The sequence below is a fragment of the Sander lucioperca genome, chromosome 13 (genome assembly GCF_008315115.2).
Source record: "Sander lucioperca isolate FBNREF2018 chromosome 13, SLUC_FBN_1.2, whole genome shotgun sequence".
Taxonomy (NCBI): Eukaryota; Metazoa; Chordata; class Actinopteri; order Perciformes; family Percidae; genus Sander; species Sander lucioperca.
This window is the reverse complement of record NC_050185.1, coordinates 3,133,614-3,159,414: the sequence shown is the minus strand read 5'-3', so window position 1 is coordinate 3,159,414 and position 25,801 is coordinate 3,133,614. Positions and strand designations below refer to the sequence as shown.

The 25,801-nt window shown below is 42.3% G+C and overlaps 1 protein-coding gene across 8 annotated transcripts in view; it reads right to left on the bottom strand.

The window, feature by feature from the left end:
* arhgap32b (Rho GTPase activating protein 32b) overlaps positions 1-25,801 on the bottom strand; it is a 135,862-nt gene that overhangs the window by 41,467 nt on the left and 68,594 nt on the right. For 7 of the 8 annotated variants that reach the window (XM_031310990.2, XM_036008608.1, XM_031310992.2 and 4 more), the window contains 6 exons: positions 12,544-12,630; positions 9,475-9,612; positions 7,821-7,913; positions 3,971-4,093; positions 3,312-3,389; positions 544-625 (listed from right to left, as the gene is read on the bottom strand). In XM_031310990.2, coding sequence (XP_031166850.1) covers positions 544-625; positions 3,312-3,389; positions 3,971-4,093; positions 7,821-7,913; positions 9,475-9,612; positions 12,544-12,630 — 601 coding nt within the window. Of the gene's footprint in view, positions 1-543; positions 626-3,311; positions 3,390-3,970; positions 4,094-7,820; positions 7,914-9,474; positions 9,613-12,543; positions 12,631-19,897; positions 20,474-25,801 lie in introns of those variants that run through there. The other variant, XM_031310997.2, reaches the window with a different exon arrangement.

Sequence of the window (25,801 nt, the reverse complement as noted above, 5' to 3'; positions counted from 1 at the left end):
GGATGGGCAATATCTATACCGCCACCGCATTCCACTCATTCAAAGTGATGAAATCATGGTGTAAAAATTAGGGCTGTCAATTGATATTTTTCAATCGCATGAGTGTCCTAGTTAACTTGCGATTAATCGCACATCTTTTATCTGTTCTAAATGTTCTTAAAAGGGGATATTTTTCACGTTTTTAATGCTCAAGTGGTATTTGAGAACGGACATACTCCGGTACTCAGCACACACTCACATCCACAGTACATGCAGATAACTTTAGTCTTGTGGAGAGAACCATCTGGAAGGGCTTTGAACTCCTCATTAACATGTTCATTTTGACAGCCTTAATAAAAAAGGTAAAACCAGAAATTCACTATAGATATCTTGTTTTTAACCTAGAATCAGACAGACAGACAGACAGACAGACAGACAGACACAGACACACACCTAACCGCTACCTGAAATAGCAGACATATCAATGAGACATGAACTGCCATCAGTGATAACTTCCGTCCAACACATTTCCTGTGAATAGCTTAAGAGGAGGAGGAGCAGTACCTGGTTTTGGCACCGTGTTGGTCATGGACTGCGGCACTTTATCATTTATGAGCTCCACACACTCGCTGGGAAAGAAGCCAACCTGGGGAGAGCACAGGAGTGAGACAGGCAGGAAGCGCAATCAGATTTAGATGATAAAACAAAGACTAAGAGAGAATCGACACAGTATCTATGGCTTGGTTTGGACATTTGCTGTTTAGGTGGCGGGGGAAATGACCACATAACACATTAAGTGTATCTGTGTACCTGCTGCTCCAGTTGATGGCAGTTTGGTACAGCTGTGTTTTGAGGTATAAAAGATATAAATATATATACACATATAAAAACAACTGAAATTTAAACCCTAAGTTGTATACAGCCAGATGTAGCCCAGTGTCACTAGGATATATCCACCACGTTCCACTTCCGGGATTGCTCCGTTGCTGTCAGAAATTCTGCCGGATTTCACTCTTTTCATCCGGATGTTCGTTACCTTCTCTTTGTGTTGGCGTTCTAAACTCTGTTGGAGGACTATGGTTAACTGCTCCTCAGATCTCTGCAGGGTAAATCCAGACAGCTAGCTAGACTATCGTCCAATCGGAGTTTTCTGTTGAACAACTTTTGAACATACATATGTTCCACAAAAACTAGTTCCTTCCCGAGGCTATTTAGCAGAGACACCGTGGCTCCGTCCGCCAAGACGATTGTGATTGGTTTAAAGAAATGCCAATAAACCAGAGCACGTTTTTCTCCCATCCCAGAATGCTGTGTGGACTAGCCAGACCCTCCTCCGCAGCGCCGGGAAGGAAGGTCTGGCAAAGCGAGACTACAGTGGCACTGACTGACTACCTCCTAATGGATACAGGTGGTACTGCAGGTGTGCTTGTTTCACTTCACTCTGTGCATTTGCTGCTCAGTTATAGTGCGTTCCACTTGTACTTGGTAGTCGGATTTTCCAAGGTCAAAGTCGGAAACACTCCCCCTGACCTCGGATTTCCGAGCTCGGAACTCTGACAACCTCCGGGTACACTGAGCTCAAAATCCAGCATGGCTGCCCTGTGCAACAGTTGTAAAAGCTGTAGTAACATACAGTTATTAGCACTTCTGTCTTATTTGTCTACACATTGCACACACAGTCCTGTCCAACTTCTATCTGTGGACATGTTGCTATAGTGCTTGTATGCACACAAAAAAAAACAGCGTACGACGTTGGCTAGAGCTAACCCCACAATGAAAAAATCTGACTTGTAAATGGAATGCATTCAACTCGGTTGTTATGTCATTGCCAGCTTCAGCTTCCGAGTTAAATGGAACGCACTATTAGTTCCCCCAACACATGTCCTGTGTGAGTTCCAGTCAGCCATTAGTATGAGTCTAGAACTTGTAGTTCGTATATAAAAGTGGCTGCAGAAAATCAGACATGTCTCTGCTCCGCTCTGTAACCCAGAGGAGGGCAGTGGTGTCCAGCCACTGACAACTCATCTGAAATGGAGCTGAAGTGATGGGTAAGTGGCTGCTGGCTGCCATCCTGCCACTGAGCCCGACTGGCAGCACCACTTCTGGTAGGCAGCGAGCCAAAACACACGAGAGCAGAGAGGGCAGCGTGGGTGGGGCAGGTCAGAGGAGGTTCAGCCACACTTGAGTCTCAAAGGCAGGCTTTGTTGCTGCACTGAGAAGATTCTGATTGGTCCTAAAGTAATCTCTTCAGGAGAGTTTGACATCGAAAATATTGTTTACATTATGCATTTAGTAATAATAACAATAATAATAATAATAATATGAACTTTATTTGATACAGAAACTTACAAGACACAGGTTACTCTGTGTTCACTCATTATTTTTTAACCACAATTTAGAGATTTGTGCTTTTATGTCACTTGAATTATTTCTAAGATGCTTCATGCCTCAATCCACACAGGGCTACATTTACTCAAAAAATTATGCAATGCAAATGTGCGCTCTAGTTTCTGCTGATGATTTTGTGTGTGTGTGTGTGTGTGTGTGTGTGTGTGTGTGTGTGTGTGTGTGTGTGTGTGTGTGTGTGTGTGGTGTTTGCACATTCATGCAAGCTTCCTTTGCACATTAACTTCATATTTCTACTGTTAACCTCGCAATCATTGATTCATCAATCATCAAAACATACAATACATAACATAATTGCTGCCTTGATAACTTTTCAGAAATGTAAAATCCTGTCCCGAGTATTACAAACCACTGTCCAGCGTTTTGCCTTCTGATAAGGCTTTAAACTGAACTTCTTGAATTATATTCCATGTGTCTCACACACACACACACACACACACACACACACACACACAGTCTTGATCTACTGTTATTATCCTACACTTCAGAGTAACTTGTAATATGCAAGAGGCTGTTAATTTAACAGTTTGTTTTTTATGTCCTCAAAACTTATGATATCTCATGATGCTCAGAGCTGAAACTGGGAGAACTAAGGTGGTAAGAAAAGTCCTAAGCCGCACACCTTTCACTGTGTTATAGGATTGGAGTAAAGACTGTAGGAATAGGAATCACTTCCGCGTTACAGGGGGCGGCACACACCCTGTAATCTGCTCAAAAGCCTAACAAGAAAGAGAGGATTTGTATTTTACTTTGTCTTTTAACAAACTCTGAGCATATGGAACCAGCTTTACAAAGCAACGTTCAACTTGTCCTTGAAGTACCTCAAGTACAAATCTACTCAAAAGTTTACAGCTGAGGAAAAGACAGAGAAGGAGAAAATGTGTGTTTTTGCTTACAGTCTGCAAAGTGCTTTGTGAGCTGCGTACCTGAAAGCCATGCTTGCCCCTCCACCATGTGGTGTCTTCTTTAGGGGGCATGTCAATCACTGACACGATGTCGCCAACCTGCAGAGGGAGGAATGATAGAAAGAGTCCGATTGTCCCTTTACTTCTTATCGATAGATGACTACAATAACTTTCAATAGGAAGAGCATACTTCTGTTAAAAGTGATCTGTCCAGAGTTGCTGTCGAAAAATGTATCTATTCAGCAACTAAGTTTGTTCACAGTGACATCAGTTGTAAGAAACAGGTTGATTGCAAGTAAGGTTTTCACATACGAGGAATTTACCTTGGTGTTTGGTGCAGAACAATAAACAGAGCAGAGAAAATAAAAAGATAGAAGCAAGTACTGCAAACCATCAAGAAGCATAATAATAAACAAATAAGAGAATATTTTAAAATATATGTAAAATATATCGGTTTTAAAAATGAAAATGTGAACAGTTTTGACAGCTTTAACATTCGTATTTGAAAGACAGCTTTATTGCTGCTGCAGTTCTTTTTCCTTTATCTCTGTCTGTCAACAACAGATGAGGAAATATCTGCCAGGAATTCAGATAGAATCTCAGTATATCTAGAGACAGTGTGTGTGTGTGTGTGTGTGCGTGCGTGCGTGCGTGCGTGCGTGCGTGCGTGCGTGCGTCACCTCGAAGGACAGCTCGTCTGAGGCCTGGGCGATGTAGCGCTTGATGACGTGGGCGGCAGCGATAGCTGGCACGTTGATGGACGACTCTTCATGAACCAGCAGATGATTTCCCTTATTGTCAACCTAACACACACACACACACACACACACACACACAACTTAACACTTTTTTCCAAACAGTGGCAGCCATTGGCTAACCGATGACTATGGGAAAAGATACAGCAACATGACAATATAATAGTCCTGCCATAAAAAGCAGCGACTCCTTTTCTACCAGCGTATTCAAGTATTGTTGCTGTTGAGAATCATGACTTCATAGCTGGGATGGCTAGAAAATGCTGCCGTGTGCAAGTTTGTAGTAATCCTACAGCAATACTGTAGTACTATATCTATAAAAAACAAAACAAAGAAACTGTATTTCTCAATCGTCACATACAGACAGTACAATGTAGTGAAATTCTGTTCCCATCCTAGGTATGAGGAGCAGTGGACAGCTATACATACAGCATCCGGGGGAGAAACTTGGGGTTCATTGTCTTGCTCAGGGACACTTTGACTTCTCACTTGATTTATTACCTCAGTTAACATTTTCATAATGAGTTTATGGTCTCAATCACTAGTTTCAAGTCTTCTTCAATACAGCATGATGTTCATTTTGTAAATTACGGTCCCATTTATTTTAAAATAGATGATAAAGCAGGGGATGCTTTTGGGGCGTGGCTACGCTTAGCCATGCTAACCATGGCACTGTGGACATTAAAATAGACCTGAACTTGTTTTTGGGTGTTGTCCATGTTTTCATCATAAATTCTGACCCTCTCACTGTGTGTTTTCACTTCATCAAAGTTAACTGGAACATTCTGCTCGCCTAAAAATGTCTTGTTCAGCGTTCAGCAGCACCTTGCCAACCAAAGGGTTGAAAATCGGCAACTTTCCCTCTCTAGCATTTAGCTTAGCATGGCGCCATTGAAACCATAAGCAACACTGGCTTGGCTGGGTCAACCTCCCCAGCCCCTCCACTCCAGGCTCCAAAACGGCAGTCCACAAACCAATGGATGACGTCACTGATGCTTTGTCCATTATTTTTACAGTCTTTGTTTGCAACACGTCAGTGATTTCTTTTAGATATTTCTTTTTGTTGCATTACAAAAGTCTTTGAGACTAAAGTCCCAGCAACTCAGACAGAAACCTCTGCATGGCTATTATACTGTGGTAAAAGGATGCTATCTTGCAGCTTTGTAACTGGAAAACAATACTACAATGCTTTTCCTTATTCCCAATGTGCAACAGTATCCCTGAATTTCCTAGAAGGACTATTTCATGTGTAGGTAAGACCATTCAAAGGCAGGAATAATAAAAGATTAACTAATCTAAAGCAAAGCCTACACCTTTTGGTAAAAAGGCTCTCAGATCCACTGAAAACATGTTGTTCTTTGTAGTGTTAATTTCGTCAGACGAGACGAGACTGAGAATATGTTCGTCAACAAACTTTTTTTTCCATGACTAAGATGAGACGATGACGAGACTGCATCAATGTCCAAAAACGCTGACTAAGACTAAATTAACATGCATTATTGTTGACGAAAAAAGACGAGACTAAAATGTTTTGCATAAAATAAACACTAAGATAAAATCTCTCTTCATTTCCATCTACAATCGTCTCTACTATTTCATTATGAGATGAAAATTCCGGTATCTACTGGACCAAATAGCAGCGCAGATTTTGTTGCCTCATTTCGGTGCATCAGAGAGAAGTGCAGGCATTTTAGTGCCTGTGCTTCTCTCTGATGCTCCGAAGCATCGCTGCATGTGCCGCTAGTTAAGACTAAACTTGACAGCAGGTAATGTTAGCCTAGTGTTAGCTAGCAGCTGGATTAAACAGGGTAGGAATGGTGACAGCTAAACGGTGTAAAGTGTGACTGTATTTCACTGTAGAGGATTCCAACAGCGGGCCGTCCTACAGTCACCACCTGCCGTCCTATCTAGTGGATGTTCAGCAATTCACTGGTGAAAGAAGTTATTGTTATAAGTTATTATTACATTATAAGTAACTCATTTAATTTTGACCATATGGCCTTAGCAATAAACAAGCCGTTCTTTAATCTCACTTTTTTTTTTTTTTTTTTTTTTTAGATATATTGAGTATTCTTTTGACTAAAACGACGAGACTTTTAGTCGACTAAAACTTGACTAACAAAAAAAGATATGTGACTGACTAAATATGACTAAAACCAACAGGGCATTTGGCACAAGACTAACGTTAACGTTACATTGCTGATTTGCACAACAGTCCCGCATTTCTCTGCCTTGAATGGACTCCATGCATGTCTACAGTTTTAACTAAACTCCATTAGCAGCGAATTTCGTTTGATATCAGTGTATAACACTACTTGCTTTGGAGACATCGATACGTGCTTTACATTTACCGTCCTGTATCACACAGGGACGCCGGAGGAAACCCAGCAGCTGATCTACTTTCTGGGCTGAAAACGAGCAGAAGTTTCTGCGTTCATGTTGTAGCCATTCATTATTGTATTGGTACTGTATTATTGTAATCATGTAATTCATTCCAGTTCATGCACCTGTACATTGTCGTTGGTTATGATACAGGACACTAATGAAAGAAATGGGGTTGGAGGGAAACATTACTGGCCAACAGGCATCAGACTGGTCTGGAATTTCAGAATAGCTGTAGTTTGTGGTCTTGTGTCTTTTTTTAGTTTTATACATTTGAGTGCCTTTTTATGTGTGTGTGACATGTAAGTTATGGTTCTAATAGTTGTAATAACGTTATGTCTACTTTATTAGGCAATAAAGACAATGTTTGTTAAAGCAACACGCCGACTTATTGGGAATTTAGCTTATTCACCGTAACCCCCAGAGTTAGACAAGTCCATACATAACCCTTCTCATCTCCGTGCGTGTTGTAACTCTGTCTGACGGTTCCAGTGGCATCAGGCCAGCACAGAACATGCAGGTGAATGGTTCCAGTAATCCTACTGCTCCCAATAAGTGACAAAATAACGCCAACATGTTCCTATTTACATGTTGTGATTTGTAGAATCACAGCGTGTACAAAAAACAACGTAACTTGAGACACAGCCATCTTCTAAACGTAAACAAACTGGGAACTATATTCTCAGGCGGAAGAATATAGTACTTGGGCAGAGTGATTTGCTTTGCAGCAAGCCTGTCTGAGAATATAGTTCCCGGTTTGTTTACGGTTAGAAGATGGCTGTCTCATGTTACGTTGTTTTTTGTACACGCTGTGACTCTACAAATCACAACATGTAAATAGGAACATGTTGGCGTTATTTTGTCATTTTTGTCACAATTCGGAGCAGTAGGATTACTGGAACCATTCACCTGCATGTTCTGTGCTAGGCTAAGCTACCGGTGCAACACGCACGGAGATGAGAAGGGTACGTATGGACTTATCTAACTCTGGGGGATACGGTGAATAAGATAAAGTCCCAATAAGTCGGCGTGTTCCTTTAACAAAGAAAGTGTTTCTGAACATCAATGACATTCAAACAGTGATAACTGAAACAGATATACAACACACCATGCAGTGTGTATACAAATATTTATTGCAAACAGACCTAAGTATGTATGATGATGTAACCAAGTGGTGTCTCATTTCATAGGGGTATATTTTCACCCCTACCCCTTACCACTCAGTTTCGAGGGACAAGGGCTAGGGGTAAACTAAGGGGTAGGGGTAAGGGGAAGGGGTAAGACATGAGAAATGAGATTCAGCCTAAGACTAAATTAAAAATAGGTGACAAAATGAACACTAGTTCTATGGACTCGGTGTGCTCCTTAAAGACACAGGGCAGTGCAGTCTCACCTCCATCCACGTGAGGGCGGGCCCACAGTTGATCTTGTTGTCAGCGATGGCTGAGAGCCGGGAGAGGTAAGCCAACAACATCTGGGAAACTGACTAACATGGCAAAAAAAAAAAAACACACTGGCCAGTTAGAGACAGCACATTTACTTCAGATAGTACCACTCGCTAGTGCAATGATCCACTACTACTAACACACTGAATACTTAGCTCTTATAATGGGTGGTAATAAAGACCATTAAAAGTCATCAGGTCCTTGTGTTATGGAAATGCAAATGAACAGTATTATTGTGCTTTTCTAGTCTTAACGACTACTCAAAACGCTTTAACATATTATAGGCACCATTCACACACACATTAATACACTGGTGGCCAAGGCAGCCTTTTCTTCATTTCATTTCATTTCAAACCTTTATTTAAAACCTGGGGCCCATTGAGAGAGACCCTTATTTTCAATTGGGCACAGCATGCATTTCAGCGAATGACATTATAATAATAATTACAATAACATTTAAATTACAACAGATAAAAAGTTTAAACAATCAGGTAAGACAGACACAGATACATACAGGTCATTTGTCAAATCCTTAAACTGACTGACAGATGGGGGAGAGACCAATTTTAAAGTGCTTGGTGCCGCATTCCAGGAATGTGGAGCAGCAAACGAAAAAGCAGTCCTGCTCATCAGATAAACATTCACACACATAAGATAGACATTCCCATCAGATAAACACTATTCTCATCAGATAAACATTCACACACATAAGATAGACATTCCCATCAGATAAACATTCACACACCGATGGCGCAGTTCAGTGTTCAGTGTCTTGCCCAGGGACGCTTCAACATGGGACTGCCAGGGATCGAACCACCAACCTTCTGATTGGTAGGTGGTTCTACCACCTGAGCCACAGCCGCCCGTTATGTGTTCCCTTAGTGACGAAGGCAGCTAATTACACAGCCGAAGAGTGTTGCACTTGCTGCAAGTTAACTGAGAAGAATGGGTCGACTGCAAGTTTAGGCTTTAGTAGCTGGACTCTTCTTTTTGTGTGAACCTGCACACCTTACATCACTGTTCACTATTGGGACCCGTAGGCCAGCCTCAGCCTGCATTATTCAAACTGGCAAATAACATTCAGGGAACAATGAATCCTATAAACACAGCGCACGCACACACGCACAAACACGCACGCACCTGTGATAAAGTGGTTTTACCAGTTTGGTTTGACCATTAAGGTTTCGTCTGGCTCAGAATACATTTCACAGAGGGTCTGAAGAGGGAACAACTATCAAATGGTGCATTCCAAAGACAAAGGCCATGTGGATCATTAGGATATCTAAGCACAGTAACAGGTTTCATCTAGAGAACTGACACCTTGCTATCCTGTATTTTAAAAGCATATGGGCAGCAAATGCTACCATTCATTTAATTTAGGGTCTGGCCAAGTACCGGATGGTTTAGTGAGAGCATAAAAAAAAAAACTGTTCTGTGAGATTTAATACTGCATACTGTGTGTGTAAAAAGGTCTTACCTGGGGATAAGATTTATTTCACGTTAAAACTGGGAGGAAAATGGGATCCAAATCTGATAAGGCTCCATACTGGATTATTTTGTTTGTAAGCAAAGAGTGGGTAGATGTGTACTTTCAGCACTTACCTCTGACTGGTCAGTCAGAATGTCCAATCGAGGCAGCTCAGGCAGCTGTGAGAAGCGTCGATCATAGATGCAGAGGTGCAGGTGCTTGTCCAGGACACGGAAGTCTTCATAGCTGCGCTTTACAATCCAACTTCGACCCTTCAGAACGACAGAAAGGAACACGCTCATTGATTAAAGAGCTACGTGGGAGAAATGTTTCCATTCCACTGCAGCAAGGTTGAAGTTGATAGTTTAATAACGTCTGAATTGCCACACGCTGCCTGCTGAACGTTTAACAAAAGGATGATTGGAGAGGCACTTCAAAAGAAGTAATACACAATCACTGTTTAACCGCAACAGGCACCTTACAATTATCAGTGACAGCACACACAATAGTTGAGGGCACTCCAGGTGTCTAAAGCAATAGAAAGGTATACCAGTTGGGGGAGAGAAAGACATTATTAAGTCCTTTACATTGCTGCCAAGTGTTTTGAAAGAAACGATTCACGTCGAAGCTTAATGAATGCATTTTCCTTACTTCCAGGCAGTAATTGGTTTCCATTAATTTCTGTACAATATGATAATTAACTAGCTGATTCTGTGTGGGATCAGTTGAAGACTCTTCTGGGGTTGGTGCGTTCAGGTGCTGGTGGAGAGCATCCAACACTGGAGTATCTTAGGGCAGGCTGCACACACCAGCAACTCCGAAACCAGCAATTTTCTTTTTATTCTTCATTTTTTTTCTTTTCCTTAGAAAGCACCGAATAACTCTCTTAGGAAAAGTGCCATACAAATAAAGTTGATATTATCATTATAAATAAAAAATACCGTGTACCTTTACGTATTAAAAAACAAAAACAAAAAACACTAGATGGCAGAAGAGTATTTTACAACAACACTGAATGTACCATGAGCTTACAGGGTGCAATTGAACGCACCATTAAGGTGTTATTTTTTTTCTGCGACAACTCCGACAGCGGCAGTAGGCCAGTGGCCATGGTGCAGCTAGTCTGCTCTGTGTCTTCAGCTGCAGACTGTTGGACGTCCTGCTGTTGGAATCCTTTCCAGTGCAATAAAGCCACGTTAGACCGTTTAGCTTTCTGCATTTTAAGTGTTTAAGCCAGCTACTAGCTAACGGTAGGCTAACGTTACCTGCTGCCAAGTGTAGTGTTACCTAGCGTCACATGCAGTGATGCTTCTGTTGCCTCTAATGTCCGTTTCAGAGCACCAGAGAGCAGCAAAGGCATTTAAGTAGCAATTATGGCACTGAAATCTGCCTCATCAGCCCGGTAGATACCGATCGTCCATATTGGCACCAGGTTTTGGTACCCAAATCTAGTTGCCAGTAGTTGATAACTACAACTGACTTTGTGGATAACATTACAAGAAGAGCCAGCAGCCCAGAGGCTTAGAGACAAGCAAACTAAAACCTTTATCAACCGACACTGCTGTGACTCTTCTGTTTTCCCTTTTTGCTCTGGGATGGTCTCTTCTGTTGTTGCCCCCACAGACACTATTCTTTTCATGCCTCTACAATGGCAATGGCACTGTCTCAGCCCTTCCTAGTAAAATGCAGTGATTAAATGCCAACAGTGCAAGTGCAAACCTAGAGAATTTTGCCCTCAATCCACCACATTAAATGTAACTTTTCCTTTTAAATCTAAGAGTTCTTCCATGGATTTGTTGTTTCTTTTTCATCTAGTATGACGGGGCTTCAAACCTCAAAACCCACTGAGAGAGACTAGTGGTGGAAAAAGTCTTTCGCTTTAATTTGGCCTAGAAAATCTGTCTGTACCGAGGCCAGGGTTTCTGCAACTGGGACTGCAGTGCACCACTCAGCCCACTGATTCTAGTGCTGTTTTAAAAGTGCTGGCTGGTAGAGACTTGCTGGGGGGGCTCGGGGAACTCTTTATGCTGTCCTGCCCCACTTTAAGATGCTGCTTCTATTCCCCCCCCCCCCCTTCTGGGTCTGTGAACCAATCTCACTGTGCTGTGCTTCTTTCTCTGTTTATAGCTCTGAGGCCAATTCATTGCCAGTTTTCCCCCTTTTTCAAATAGAACTAGTGTAGATTTAGCAGTTTTCCGACAGAATTTCCAAGTACACAGCCACATACTTGTGGGGCATTGCCAAGGTTGTGCAAATGGAATATGATCTGTAGAGGAAAATGCATGAAACCAGAATCAGAAATGTCACTGGAGGCAGCTTAGGAAAAGCTTCTGAGCAGCTGGTGTGCATGTGTATACTACCTTAAGGCTATGCCCAATTTTGGGCTAATCAAATTTCTTGCAAAACTGTATGATGTAATCATAAATAATTTGGCTGTTACTTTACTATGACATACTTAGACCAACTTCAAAGCCAATTTCTTCCTACACTATCAACGTTGGCAATGACACTAAGCAAGGAATGCTAAGCTAGCTGTAAGTAGAAGCTCAGCAGAAAATGATACCTGGTGGATGCCGCCACCAATAACTGTTGCAATGAATAATTGTTTTTTCAATAAGGACGTGGACACGTCTGAACATTGCAACTTATCGTCCATGAGCTCAACATATGCAATTAAATCCCAAAAAAACTCAGCCACAGTAATATGCAGAAACATTTGTACGGTACTTTGTAAAAGCTTAGGGTTTGACGAATTCACACTCTGAAGCCCTTTCTATCCGACATTATTCAGAATCTCTCACCCATCCTGGCATTCATCCACAGCTCTTTTCAATACAGTTTCAAATTCCCACATGACTTTTGAAAGAATAAGTTATGTATTTCAGAAATGTCTGAATTTGAGCCAGCACACAGGGAGGACTGCGCTGGATATCTGAACGGGTTGCACTGAACCATCATTAGTGGGTTGGAAATCACTTCTGACAAGTTTTTAGAGAAAGGTATGAATACATTTTGACAGATGTCAGTGTGTGTATATATATGTGTGTGTGTGTGTGTGTGTGTGTGTGTAGTGTGTAGTGCAGTATGTGTGGGAGATTGTGTGACTATAATTATATTTAAGTGCATGCATGCTGTGGGAGGTTAGGTATGTACAGTATCTGTACTTCTGTATTACTGCACCATCAAACGCAGTGGAGTCTTACCTGGCAGTAAATATGAACTAAGTACACCAGCTCCTTGGACTCATAGCCGTTCCGCGTCACTTCACACTGTTCGTCCCCCAGGGACAACTGAAAGACACAGAAAGAGAGCATTGGTCATTTTAAGAAAAGAGGTAGAATCAGATAGTGGTGATTGAGAAAACTTCATCTACAACCTCTCACATTTCTTCTCCATTAGTATAAACTCATGGGTGGACAGCACTACAGGATGCTACAAAAACTTACAAAACCTCAAATTAAATTCTATTCATGATCGTTAGGTTTGCCAAACGTGTCAGGCAGGGAAAAGTGCCTAAAACAAGACAAAACGAGACTTATTTCATTTCCTTTAATGATACAGCTATGACTGTTTCAGTGTAACATGGTGCAGCTTTAGGGAGGGGGGGGTACACATTCAAACATGGTCCACCGACAGGAAGCCTCTGAAAACAAATGGATATTGTAAAAGATGATTATACCCATGAGTTCTAAGTGGAACAGTGCTGACAGCTAGCATCTGCTTAGTAGAGCACACTAAACACAATTATATGGGCAGCGGTGTTCAGGAAGACAGCTTCATCTTTACAACCTCTCTATTTAGTTTTTTCCAAGAAGCAGATCTCAGTTTCCTGTGTATTATCATAATTATTTATGAAGTACAAAACCAACACCACATATCACCGTTACATAAAACTTAGTCTCGCTTTGCCAGACCATCCACACGCTGCCGAGCGGAGGAGGGTCTGGCTAGTCCACACAGCATTCCGGGATGGGAGAAAAACGACCACAAACCGACTACAAAGACGCCAAATGACCACAGAGATCCAAAACAACCCCAAAGAAACAGAAATAACCAAAAAGAGATACAACACAACTACAAAGAGACGCAAACTGTATGTATGTCATTTTTTTTATTGAAAAATGTCACATCTTCTTGAGGAATGGCACCTAAACCCGCCACCCAAATACATGCACCTAAGTCTTCCACAAAGCTAGAGAAAACACTGCATGAACCTTCAAGATGTACATCCCCAGTCATGTGATCAGTACATTTTCCTATAAAGACCTTTCCCACAAAGCAGTCCCTTGTGTTCTCGTATACCACTAACACCAACTGTCATCAGTTAATGCCATTCTTTTACATTTTAAATAGTAGACTGCATACAATCAGGTAATGCTAAATATTCCTCATATCCTAATATCATTGGGCCCCAGGTGGTACTCAATTAAATGGGCTTAAAAGATAAATACACATCATCTTTGTGCTGATTTCCCAGTATAAAAAAACTCTGTGCTTCATCAATTTCTGGTTCCCTGTATTATGCCACATACTTTTGCTTAATACAGTGTATTTAATTAACCTATGAACTGCTAACCATACTGTTCTAGTGGTCAAGGAAGGGGTTTTATCCGATTCATGGAATTCTATCTTTACTTTTCTCAGACTGGACTGGATCTGAATGGGGCTACCAGCTGGCTCTCCAGTTTATTCCAACCTAAAGTGTTGCTAACTTGGCATTTTCAAATGGCATATTATATATATATATATATATGGCTAGTCATATATATATATATATATATATATATATATATATGGCTAGTCAGGCTAACAGGCTAGTTTAAAGAAATACAAACTATCCGGAGCGTTAGGTCGTCCTATAGCAGAATGATAAGCTGTAGCAAGAGCGTACTCCAGTGCTGACACAGTGCTGTGGCGATGCGAGACTACTATCTGGTAGACCTAGTCCCTAAGAACAGCAGTGTTCATTGTGGTTTGTTTTGTTGACAGAGTTATTTGATTCAGGCATGAAGTTGTTTTTTTTTAAGCCGGAATGAAGTATCTTTTTCTCAGCAACTCTTAATCACAAACGTATGAACCATAATTTATCTTGCATCCATTGTCACCGATTCTGATTTTGTCGAGTTCCTGACTCAACATCTGAGCACTGCAAGGAAGTGTGTTTCAACATACAGGCCATATTGTGATTCAGACTATCCGTCACCTGTGTTTTGCTGCCTGTTCTTCATTTGTTCATATAAACTGTAGATTGTGTGCACAGTGTTGGGGAATATACTACCAGTTCAATTACATTTCCCAGCAATGCCTGCCCTGTTTTCTCTCTTCGCTCCATTCTGCTGACTTCCGGTTACGGGAGGCTCCAGGTTACGGATCATTAAGTTTCATGCCTCTCTCATAACAATATGCATAACAAAACAGTATGCATACATAGTTTTGAGCATTTCATAATGAGAGGAAACCTCCTTTTGGCAGAGTGTTATCTATTGAGCTCATAACACCAGAAGACATTATGTAGCACATCACCTAGCCAGGTGGGGTGAGGTCTGTGCACATAAGCAAGTAGGTCCAGGTTGTCGGGAGTCTGCATCAGAAAACAATGGTGATATTGTTCAATGCCATTGAAGCTGGGCCTGGCAGTCCCTGGCGGTCAGGATTGGCTTTCTCAGCGTCTATCTCTGACCGTGCTGCTCTCGGTTTCAGTGCTCCTTAGGTTTGTACATGTTTGGTACATCTCAGTCAGCTCTCTCTTACAACTGCATCGATAATGTTTTGGTTTTTCTACTGCTTCGGTTTTTTTTATGTTAAATCTGCATCTGTTTGTTCTAGAACTGGGCGATATGGAAAAAATACCTCAATGTCGATATTACAGCGATAATGTAGGGTTGACTGTTGGTGCTTTCATAAAATATTCACACAATGTGATTTTTGATAACTAATCATCAGTAATCAGTAATAATGACTGAGTTGGTAAAGGCAAATAGAACAGCTAGAACAGTCTGGTAAGTTCAGGAAATGACATCACTCACTCCTGTAATGCAGCCTTAAACCAGGAAAAGACAACGCTTCATACAGCGTCATATTACGATATCCAACGTTTAAGACGATATCTGGTCTCATATATCGACATTATATCGATATATCGCTCAGCCCTAGTTTGTTCAGACAAAAGGAACTTTTTTCTGCTTTCACAACAGCAAGCATACAGACTGAGACTGGAGGTGTTTATGTGCTCCCAAGGTCTACTAAACAGATATTGTCGAAGCAATGTCATGGTGCCAGTGAGCGGACAAAAACACATGGAAGTGTTTTTGTTCCCATTAAAGAGGGCTTGATTTAAAGACCGTTAAATAGAGCTTTCACAGAACAACAGTGCCCTTTTCTGTGGCTGTGGCTCTTTTCAGAAACACAAACTAGTATGACAGCAAATTACCTCATTACCTCTCTGTTGTTCAGTACCAGCACTGAGCAACCCAGACATGTTTTGCACTCGATGCACAAGCAGAAGCCATTCTCTTGACAGAGCAGCCAGCAAAAGCAATAAAAACAAACTTTAGAAGTGAGCCCATAAAGGCAGACATTTCAGCATTTACTGGAAGGGTTTAAGGGTGTGAGCCTATATTTTAGGGGGAAAGCACAGCTGCCCAATGATCAACTGTGACTGAGGAGACAATAGTAATAGTTTTGAATGACTGGGATCACTGATGTTGCAACAAACCTTACAGCTGTGCGGTTAAAAAAAAAAAAAAACTAAGAGCAGCATAACAAAACAGTTTGACATGGTCTTTATCTGAAATGTTTTTGCAATGATTGATTACACCTCTTCAGCTTCTGAATGAATTCAGCCCCACATCCACGCACATGGGCTGCCGCCAAGTTTTAGCATTTTAGCATTATAATATTGTTTGTTAATAAATTGATTTGTATCCATGCCAGATTCTATTGTGCATGCCTCACTGTGTGGAAGTGACTGGGATGATTCTTTATGTGTAAAGCCCGAGACACACTAAGCCAATAATCGGCCGTCGGACAGTCTGGCGAGGTCAGTGACTCGGTGTGTTGCGTGCTGTCGTCCGTCCGTGGGGCCGTTGGCCTTCATTTTGGCCGATTTGACATGTTGAATCGGAAGGCGGGCACTGCTGGCAGTCGGACTCAAATGACCCATCTGATTGGTAGAGTTCTAACCCGAAAATGAGGAGCGGGATGAGCGTGACTAGAGTCTCTCAAAATCTGACGAAAATCTTTTAAACTGACCTTTGTTGATCTGAAATGAAGACATATTCAGCAACTGCACGGCCTATTTCTCTCTTAAAATGTTTTCAGAAACACGTTTCGGTGAACTATTGTAGTACAATATGAGATCGTATTCTGAACGAGCTGCCATGACAGTCTGGCTTTCAATTTCCGGAGAAACCAGACCCACGTGACGCGTTCGTCCAATCAGCTGCGGGTTTTCATTTTTGGGCAACAATACAGATTAGCGCCGCCTGCTGTTATGGAGACGTATTACGTCTCGTCTCTTTGGTGTGTTCTGAGGCATTTTTTTTGACCAACTCAGGGAGACTGATCAGTCCAACTGCCTTTTCTGCTGAGGGTCGGCCGTCTGGTCTGTGTGTCTGGGCCTTAAGGAACCATCAGGCTTGACTTTAACATTGCTTTTATAACTTTGTAACAAAAATTAACACATAAATACAAAGAGATGTATAGATATATATACACACATATAGATGTACTTAATTCATATTTATTAAAATAATGAATAACAATAAAGAACTTAATTAAATAGATAGGCCACGTTGTCACCGATACCCGATCCTGCTATTTGAGTCAGTATCGGCCCGATATCAATATCAGTATCCGATCGGTGTATCCCTACCATCATTAAAAAGGATCCTGAGTAGGGTTGGGTACCGTTCACTTTTTTTCCCCCGGTACCCAACGGTACCTTTTGTCGGTACTTTCCCTCTGTAATAACAACAAATACATTTCAGTTGTATAAATAATTCCAAACCTTTTCATCCTATTTAATAACATTTTGTTATTCATTTAGAACATTTTACACTCCTCGGTATTACCGACGGAATTCGGTCGGTACCCAAAAAAGTCCAGAATTCGGTACTTAACCTTAATCCTGTGACTGCAGTTGAGCAGTACAAATATTTGGGAATCATCCTGGATGATAAGCTTAACACTGGTGTGACGAGATCTCGTCCAACGAGATCCATGATATTAAAACGTCACGACATTTCTCGTTAGAGGTGAAAAGTTTCTGTCAGTTTCAAGTCTCGCAATAATCAGTACACAAGTGCAGAATAACGCCAGGTACTAACCTAGCTCTGGGGAGTTTACTCCCCGGAGTCCTTATGTTTTTTTTTCCGCCCAGCATATTTCCTTGGATTAGGAATTGCACCAAGATCTTGGTTGCAGCTGTCGCCGTGGTCCTGCTTCACTACACCCTGCTACGCTCTGCAGTGTCCTGCTGAACCTGCTACATCCAGCCATGCTCTGCTGTGCCACGCTACATACTGTAACGCCCTGCAGTGCCCTGCTATGACATGAACTACTACGACTACCATTTGTAGTCACTGTTCCATTATCTTAATTGTGACTATTATTGCCACTGTTCATCACACCCCCAACCTGCACCGTCAGACACCGCCTACCAAGAGCCTGGGTCTGTCCGAGGTTTCTCCCTAAAAGGGAGTTTTTCCTCGCCACTGTCACACTAAATGCTTGCTCTTGGGGGAATTACTAGAATTTTTGGGTCTTTGTAAATTATAGAGTGTGGTCTAGACCTACTCTATCTGTAAAGTGTCTCGAGATAACTCCTGTTATGATTTGATACTATAAATAAAATTTAATTGAATTACTACCGAGGACCGATTCACGTTTAATCAATCGAGCTGTGGTGCAGATGGAAGCGAGACTACATCGCCTCGGCAGTTTGTATAAGTCACAGTGAGTCACGGCAATTCCGGTGAAGCGGTCGCAAGTGTGGTTACAGTTTACAAATCTTCACACAGACGCACCGTTCGCTGCAATAAAATATAATGGCGAGATCATGGTGCAGTTAATGTTACACTTCCGAGACAGACTGGCACAACAAAGTTCTCTATGCCCTGGTGACAGACTGACAGGCTGGAGGTTGTAGGGTAAGGCAACTTAATTGCTACAGCACATTTCAGCAACAAGGCAATTCAAAGTGCTTTACATTAAAAAAAAAGGATTAAAAGTCACAGTGCAGTGTAAGAACTAAATACTTATTTGATTTAATAGTACTGGAAAAAGGTACTGTCTGGCAGCATTTTGGATTCCCGGTGGAAACGCCGCAGTTATTTTTGGTCTGAAGAGTTTAGTTATACAGGAGAGAAGCGATTTGAGTTTGTGGCAAAACCTTTCACAGTGCTCATTTTTCATTTTGTGACTTTTGATTGAATACAATTAAAAAAAAGGGATTTTGCAGGAAGACAATTGCCATATTGTATGTATAAAATGTATTTAGATGTATTTAGCCTCAAAGTTCTAAACTTACTACTGTACATCTGCTGAAAAAGCCTTGAGAAATTAAAGATGCCATTTACTAAATAAGCAAGCTAGTTAGCTACACTGTTATCAGCTCCAAGCTGCATAATAACAGAACCGTACAAACATTTTTAAAGCCATTCTAAGGTAAGTACTTGCGGAGACATTATTTTAAGAGGACTATAAGACAGTAGATAGAACGACTCGTGCCTGCAAGTGCAAGTGCTTCTGCTTTTAGCCAGACATTTATCCAAATTACAACATATGATGAGATCCAGAGCCAGATCCTGTGCACCCAAACTGAGTGGCCTGCTAGACAGGTTGTCAAGCATTCCAGGCCTGTTTTCTACAGGGCATGAAACACATCACATTATAATTTGATTTCCATCCAACCTGCACTAGCACACATTGTCCCCATGGCCACAGCAAAGAAGGGCTGCAATCTTGCCAGTCCTGGGCACACTGCAATTTTATAACTATACACACCACAATATTAAAGTAGGAACTGGCTCGCTTTCACAAAATATAATACTAAAGAATTAGCTGTTCTGGGTGTACTGGTTCAAACGTTACATTGTGGTTACAATGGAAAGGCAATACAACTACCCCAACAAAGATCACTGTGACAACTAGAGAAATCACTGGAATTATAAAATTATAACTTTCTCCCTGTCCTCAGGTTGTGTATGGTCAGATTGGAAAAAAAAATACACATCCATGGGTGGTCTGTGCTGCTTCTTGTTTCCATTGTAAGAGCAGGCTCATTTCATTTCCAAACGCAAGACAAATCCCATCCACGGTGGTCATTTTCCACAGAGAGACAAAGGAGAAGTTGCACTGTCCTAACAAAGGTTTCAGCAGAGGTAAAAAAAAAACTCAATCCAACCACCGTATTTTGGACACAAGCAATATTGATGAGTCCTGCAGGCACACAAGGACAAGGGGGAAGCACTGCTCTGATTGCTGCAGAGCAGCAGCAGGAAAACGAAAGAAACCAACCAAATAGCAGTCAAAGACAGACAGACCCTTTGTACTCACAGCACTTTAAGTCTGGTTTTCTCTCCTTGTTTTAGTTTCTACACTTTCCTTCCCTTCGTGCCCGGCGTGCAGCTTCACGCTCAGAGTTTGCCCCTCCTTTCCTCTCCAACACCTGTCCCCAGTCTCTATTACTCTGTGCAAGTGCGTGTGAGAACGTACATCCCCTCTTGCAGAGTCCTGTTTCGCCGGTTCGGAGCAAAGTTCCCCTCAGCAGGACGTAAATGTCAGCTCTCCACTTTCTTTCACATACAGTGTAAGCTCTCCCAGTGTGGGATTCAAAGACAGAGGGGGCAGGAGGCAACAATATTAGCAGCGGCGGTGGTGGTGGTGGTGGTGGTGGTGGTGGGTGAGAGGTGGTGATTATTTGGTGGATTCCTCAACAGGACCGCTTTCCCCTCCTCCATTTTGCTCCCCTCCTGATTTTCTCATCTTCTTTCTCTTGGCTTCTTTTCTCTGATAGCTGGCACCCAACAGAACTTTAACACCCTGTTTTGTATTAGCAACAGGATATAATGGGAGGGAACGACCAGCCCCCCCCCCACACAAAAAAAAGCTATTTTCTTTCAGCCTCGTTCTTCTGCCGACCTCACGGTCTGCTTTCTCTGTCCCTCCGCCACATGCTATTCTCTCCCTTTTCCCTCCTCTCCCCTGTCTGACATGCTGGCTCACCCCTCCCCCCCTCTCTCCTCCTCTTCCCCCTCTCTGGTTGGTACGTTCCCAGGACAAAGAGCAGGGATGGAGGGAGAGAGCAAAAAGCAGCAGAGGAGAGGGAGAGGGCAGGAGGTAACAGAAAGGGGGGGGGGGGTGCGCACTTGCGGGAGAGCAGTTTTCTTTCCTTCCACATGTGCAGTCTTTTCTCTGTCGTACCTTTGCACAGTGGCATTTTATTGAAAGCGCTCAACTGAGGAAGTGAGGAAATCTGCATTTCTAACCATAGCGCATTAACAGCGAGTCAAAGGACATCTAGGCATTACACCTCAAAGCACATTCAATTAAGAATGTCAATGACTGGTGCTTTGCAGATGCAGCAAAGAAAATGGGAAGCTACTTCAACTCTAGGCGACCAAACTCTCCAATTAAAAATTTGCCCGACAATAAATAACCACAGAGCGTGGTAGCGCGCAGTCTACCACACTTGCAAAGTAGAAATAGAGTCACCAAAAATACAACCTTAACCTCCCCTCTGCTAAACGGCCTGCTCTCAGGTTGCAGCCAAATACCTCAAAAACAATAAAATGGAAAAAGAAAAGTGAAGGTTGCATCAGCTGCGATGACTTCATATGTGCCAGCCACACATGAGGTGGATTAAAAAGACCTATTGCTGGAATGGAGGAGGGAAATCCAAGCAAACAGCCAGCCTCACTGACGAGGACATGTGGGAGCCAAGAGAGGCCACAAGGATACAGAGCTGCATGGGACCTGCAGCGCTCACTAAATCCCTCCCTGTGCAATCTGTGTGTGTGTGTGTGTGTGTGTGTGTGTGTGTGTGTGTGTGTGTGTGTGTGTGTGTGTGTGTGTGTGTGTGTGTGTGTGTGTGTGTTGATCTAACACCACAAAGAAGAAAAGATCAAACATCCACATAGTTCAATTAAACTTCAGGTTTAAACTAATTTACTTACTTTTATTGCAGCAACCATGATTCCTGAAATGACTCTGATCAGAACTTCAAAACTGTTCCTCTAACCACGCCTGCTTCCAAAACGTTTACAGCGGAAGTATAGCAATGTGTCCATTTGTTAACAGTCACCACTGAGCTAAAATTGTAGTTCCAGTGTTCCTGAACAAGCCGTGTTCAAGATGAGCCGTGAGCCGCTCCTCGGTTAGCTGCCTGGGATGTGTGGTTGGACTGGCTGCCGGAGCATCAAATCATTCCCCACTACAAGTCTGCTTTATGAATATCAAGTGATAATCCAATGATGACCCAGTTCATTCAGCTCTCCGCTCGGCTGTGCCATCGACAGGTCGGACGGATTCATCGGCAATCACATGCGGGGAGGTCAGATGTTTTCCAGGAAATGTAACCACAGCCCAAGTTTCAACCTCGAACGCAAAATGCAAAACTCTCATCGAATTACATTATTGTTTTATAACAAAAACCAAGATGCACCAGGAAGGATGAATGACTGTACTGACTTATCTGTAGACATGGCAGCTATAGCCACCCAGGAGTACGTCACTTAACATGCAGGGAGTCTAAAACTTAAAAAACAACAAAAACAAGACTACGAGTCTACAATCATGTCCTGCTACACTTAGGCACAGCAGTGCTTTGAGTGAATGTGAACATCAGCATGCTAACATGTTTATAGTTTTCGAAGAAACAATTCACACATCCAACAATTCTTCTGTGCAGGTGCGTTGGAAAATGTCACAAACTTAGAAAAACTCTGCTCTTTCTACAGCATCATCATTTATTAAATGAAGCTGAATGCCATAGGTTTTGCAGTCATTGGTTCATAAACCAAAGTGATGGACAAATTCAAACTTTGAAGAAGAGAAGTTCGAGGATCACTGGAGTGAATACAATTCATTCTGAGGGCAACATTAAAAGGTGCTGTAGGTAGAATTGTGACGATCCAGGACAGAAAAATGTCAACATCGACAACTTCTCAGTCCCTCCCCCCTTTCTGCTAAAGCCCAAAACAGTCTCCTAAGCCCCTCCCCCCACAAGGGAGAATGAATGCGTGCGCATGAGCAGTGATTGACACGCAGTTAACCCCCCCGGCCCTGATTGGTGCATCTGAACAGGGAGCTGTGGATTTTTGCAAATCACACTACAGGCTGTAGGTGGAGCCAGAGGAGCTGGATTATTTTTTTTTTTTTTTAAATGACCTGCTTCCTGTAGTTCTACTGGAACATAGGGTCAGTTTCAGCAAATATGACAGAAAGTTAGTTTTATAAGTCTTACCTACTGCACCTTTAATGCCTCAACCAAATTTGATGGCACTCCATCCAATAGTTACTGAGACATTTGAGCTCATGGTGGCAGAGAGAATAAGTCAGGGGAACACCAAAGTCAGTCCGATATATTGTCTGGGAACCATGAATGTCTGCAGAAAATGTTGTGCCAAACAATCCTATAATCTTTCAGTCTGGACCAGTGGTGGACCGATGGTCCAACAGACAGACATTTCTATCCCTTTATTAGCCACTGCTAGCAAAGCCAATACGAATAACCCTAGTACTGTTCCAGGCAGCAGTGCCCACAACGTTCCTCTGTGCTTTCAATACATTTCCCATGAGTCTCCCCTTTCTCTGCTGCAACTGTGACGGAGTAAGAGATCTGGTCAGGCCAACTCAGCTCTACAGACCCAGAGCTGCGACAACTTTTCAAACCAAATGCTAACTGCTAAGCAGTAAACAGCTTGCTGATAGTGTGCAACAACTTCAGGGTTGGTGAAGGAGATGTCTGCATCTTTGTCTACCACAACAAAACAAGAAAAAAAAAAATCGAGGTCTCAAAAGAAGACTGCTACAATGATCGTGACACAAAACCACGACAGGCCCTGCAAGCAAAACTGTGTTCAATGAGTTGCGATGCAAATTTGTCTTTTGAGTTTAACCTATGACGGTCAAACAGACCTCAAACCGTTAGACACAAGAATGTGAGGACTTTGAACTTGGTTAAGGATAATTATGAAGAGGCGCTACACATACAGTGAGGAAAATAAGTATTTGAACACCCTGCTATTTTGCAAGTTCTCCCACTTAGAAATCATGGAGGGGTCTGAAATTGTCATCGTAGGTGCATGTCCACTGTGAGAGACATAATCTAAAAAAAAAAAAATCCAGAAATCACAATGTATGATTTTTTAACTATTTATTTGTATGATACAGCTGCAAATAAGTATTTGAACACCTGAGAAAATCAATGTTAATATTTGGTACAGTAGCCTTTGTTTGCAGTTACAGAGGTCAAACGTTTCCTGTAGTTTTTCACCAGGTTTGCACACACTGCAGGAGGGATTTTGGCCCACTCCTCCACACAGATCTTCTCTAGATCAGTCAGGTTTCTGGGCTGTCGCTGAGAAACACGGAGTTTGAGCTCCCTCCAAAGATTCTCTATTGGGTTTAGGTCTGGAGACTGGCTAGGCCACGCCAGAACCTTGATATGCTTCTTACAGAGCCACTCCTTGGTTATCCTGGCTGTGTGCTTCGGGTCATTGTCATGTTGGAAGACCCAGCCTCGACCCATCTTCAATGCTCTAACTGAGGGAAGGAGGTTGTTCCCCAAAATCTCGCAATACATGGCCCCGGTCATCCTCTCCTTAATACAGTGCAGTCGCCTTGTCCCATGTGCAGAAAAACACCCCCAAAGCATGATGCTACCACCCCCATGCTTCACAGTAGGGATGGTGTTCTTGGGAGGGAACTCATCATTCTTCTTCCTCCAAACACGGTTAGTGGAATTATGACCAAAAAGTTCTATTTTGGTCTCATCTGACCACATGACTTTCTCCCATGACTCCTCTGGATCATCCAAATGGTCATTGGCAAACTTAAGACGGGCCTTGACATGTGCTGGTTTAAGCAGGGGAACCTTCCGTGCCATGCATGATTTCAAACCATGACGTCTTAGTGTATTACCAACAGTAACCTTGGAAACGGTGGTCCCAGCTCTTTTCAGGTCATTGACCAGCTCCTCCCGTGTAGTTCTGGGCTGATTTCTCACCTTTCTTAGGATCATTGAGACCCCACGAGGTGAGATCTTGCATGGAGCCCCAGTCCGAGGGAGATTGACAGTCATGTTTAGCTTCTTCCATTTTCTAATGATTGCTCCAACAGTGGACCTTTTTTCACCAAGCTGCTTGGCAATTTCCCCGTAGCCCTTTCCAGCCTTGTGGAGGTGTACAATTTTGTCTCTAGTGTCTTTGGACATCTCTTTGGTCTTGGCCATGTTAGTAGTTGGATTCTTACTGATTGTATGGGGTGGACAGGTGTCTTTATGCAGCTAACGACCTCAAACAGGTGCATCTAATTTAGGATAATAAATGGAGTGGAGGTGGACATTTTAAAGGCAGACTAACAGGTCTTTGAGGGTCAGAATTCTAGCTGATAGACAGGTGTTCAAATACTTATTTGCAGCTGTATCATACAAATAAATAGTTAAAAAATCATATATTGTGATTTCTGGATTTTTTTTTTTTAGATTATGTCTCTCACAGTGGACATGCACCTACGATGACAATTTCAGACCCCTGCATGATTTCTAAGTGGGAGAACTTGCAAAATAGCAGGGTGTTCAAATACTTATTTTCCTCACTGTAGGTTCAAGCCTCTCATTAATCTTCTTGTCATCATCTCATTAAGTTTGCAGAAAATAGGAGAAAGATGCTGTGAGTGAAAATAATGGCTGCTCTCCCATGACACTATTTTCACGCTGTGGTTTTTCTGTTAGCACTTTAGAGATAAAGGAGGATGTGTGAAGGAGCTACATGAATCTGGTAAGGGACCGAGGAGAGCAATGGGATTTAAACACAGAGCTTGCTCTAACGGAATGAGATCATGACTTGGATCGGGTTGACAAAACAAATCCCATTATGAGCACCCACACCCACTTCAAGTGCAGTGACCTAACAAAGAATAAGCCTCAGGTGAAAGGGCACCGATTGGGGCTAAATATCCCCACATTAGTGTAGAGAGTATATTGTCAATATGTGCATCCTACTAATTCAGGCCACTCTGCACACTGCTGTTATCTCACCTCACTGTTGGCCCATTACATCACATACTAATGTGTTCGATCAGTGGTTCCCAAAGTAGGGTCTGAAGACCCCCTGGGGTCCTTGAGGGGGTTTCAGGGGTTCCACAGCAAAAAAGGGGAATAATTCCTTCTCACTATAATTCCATCCATTAGTAACAAAATGACAGAATGCATGACTGTTCTGGTTATGGGTTTCATAA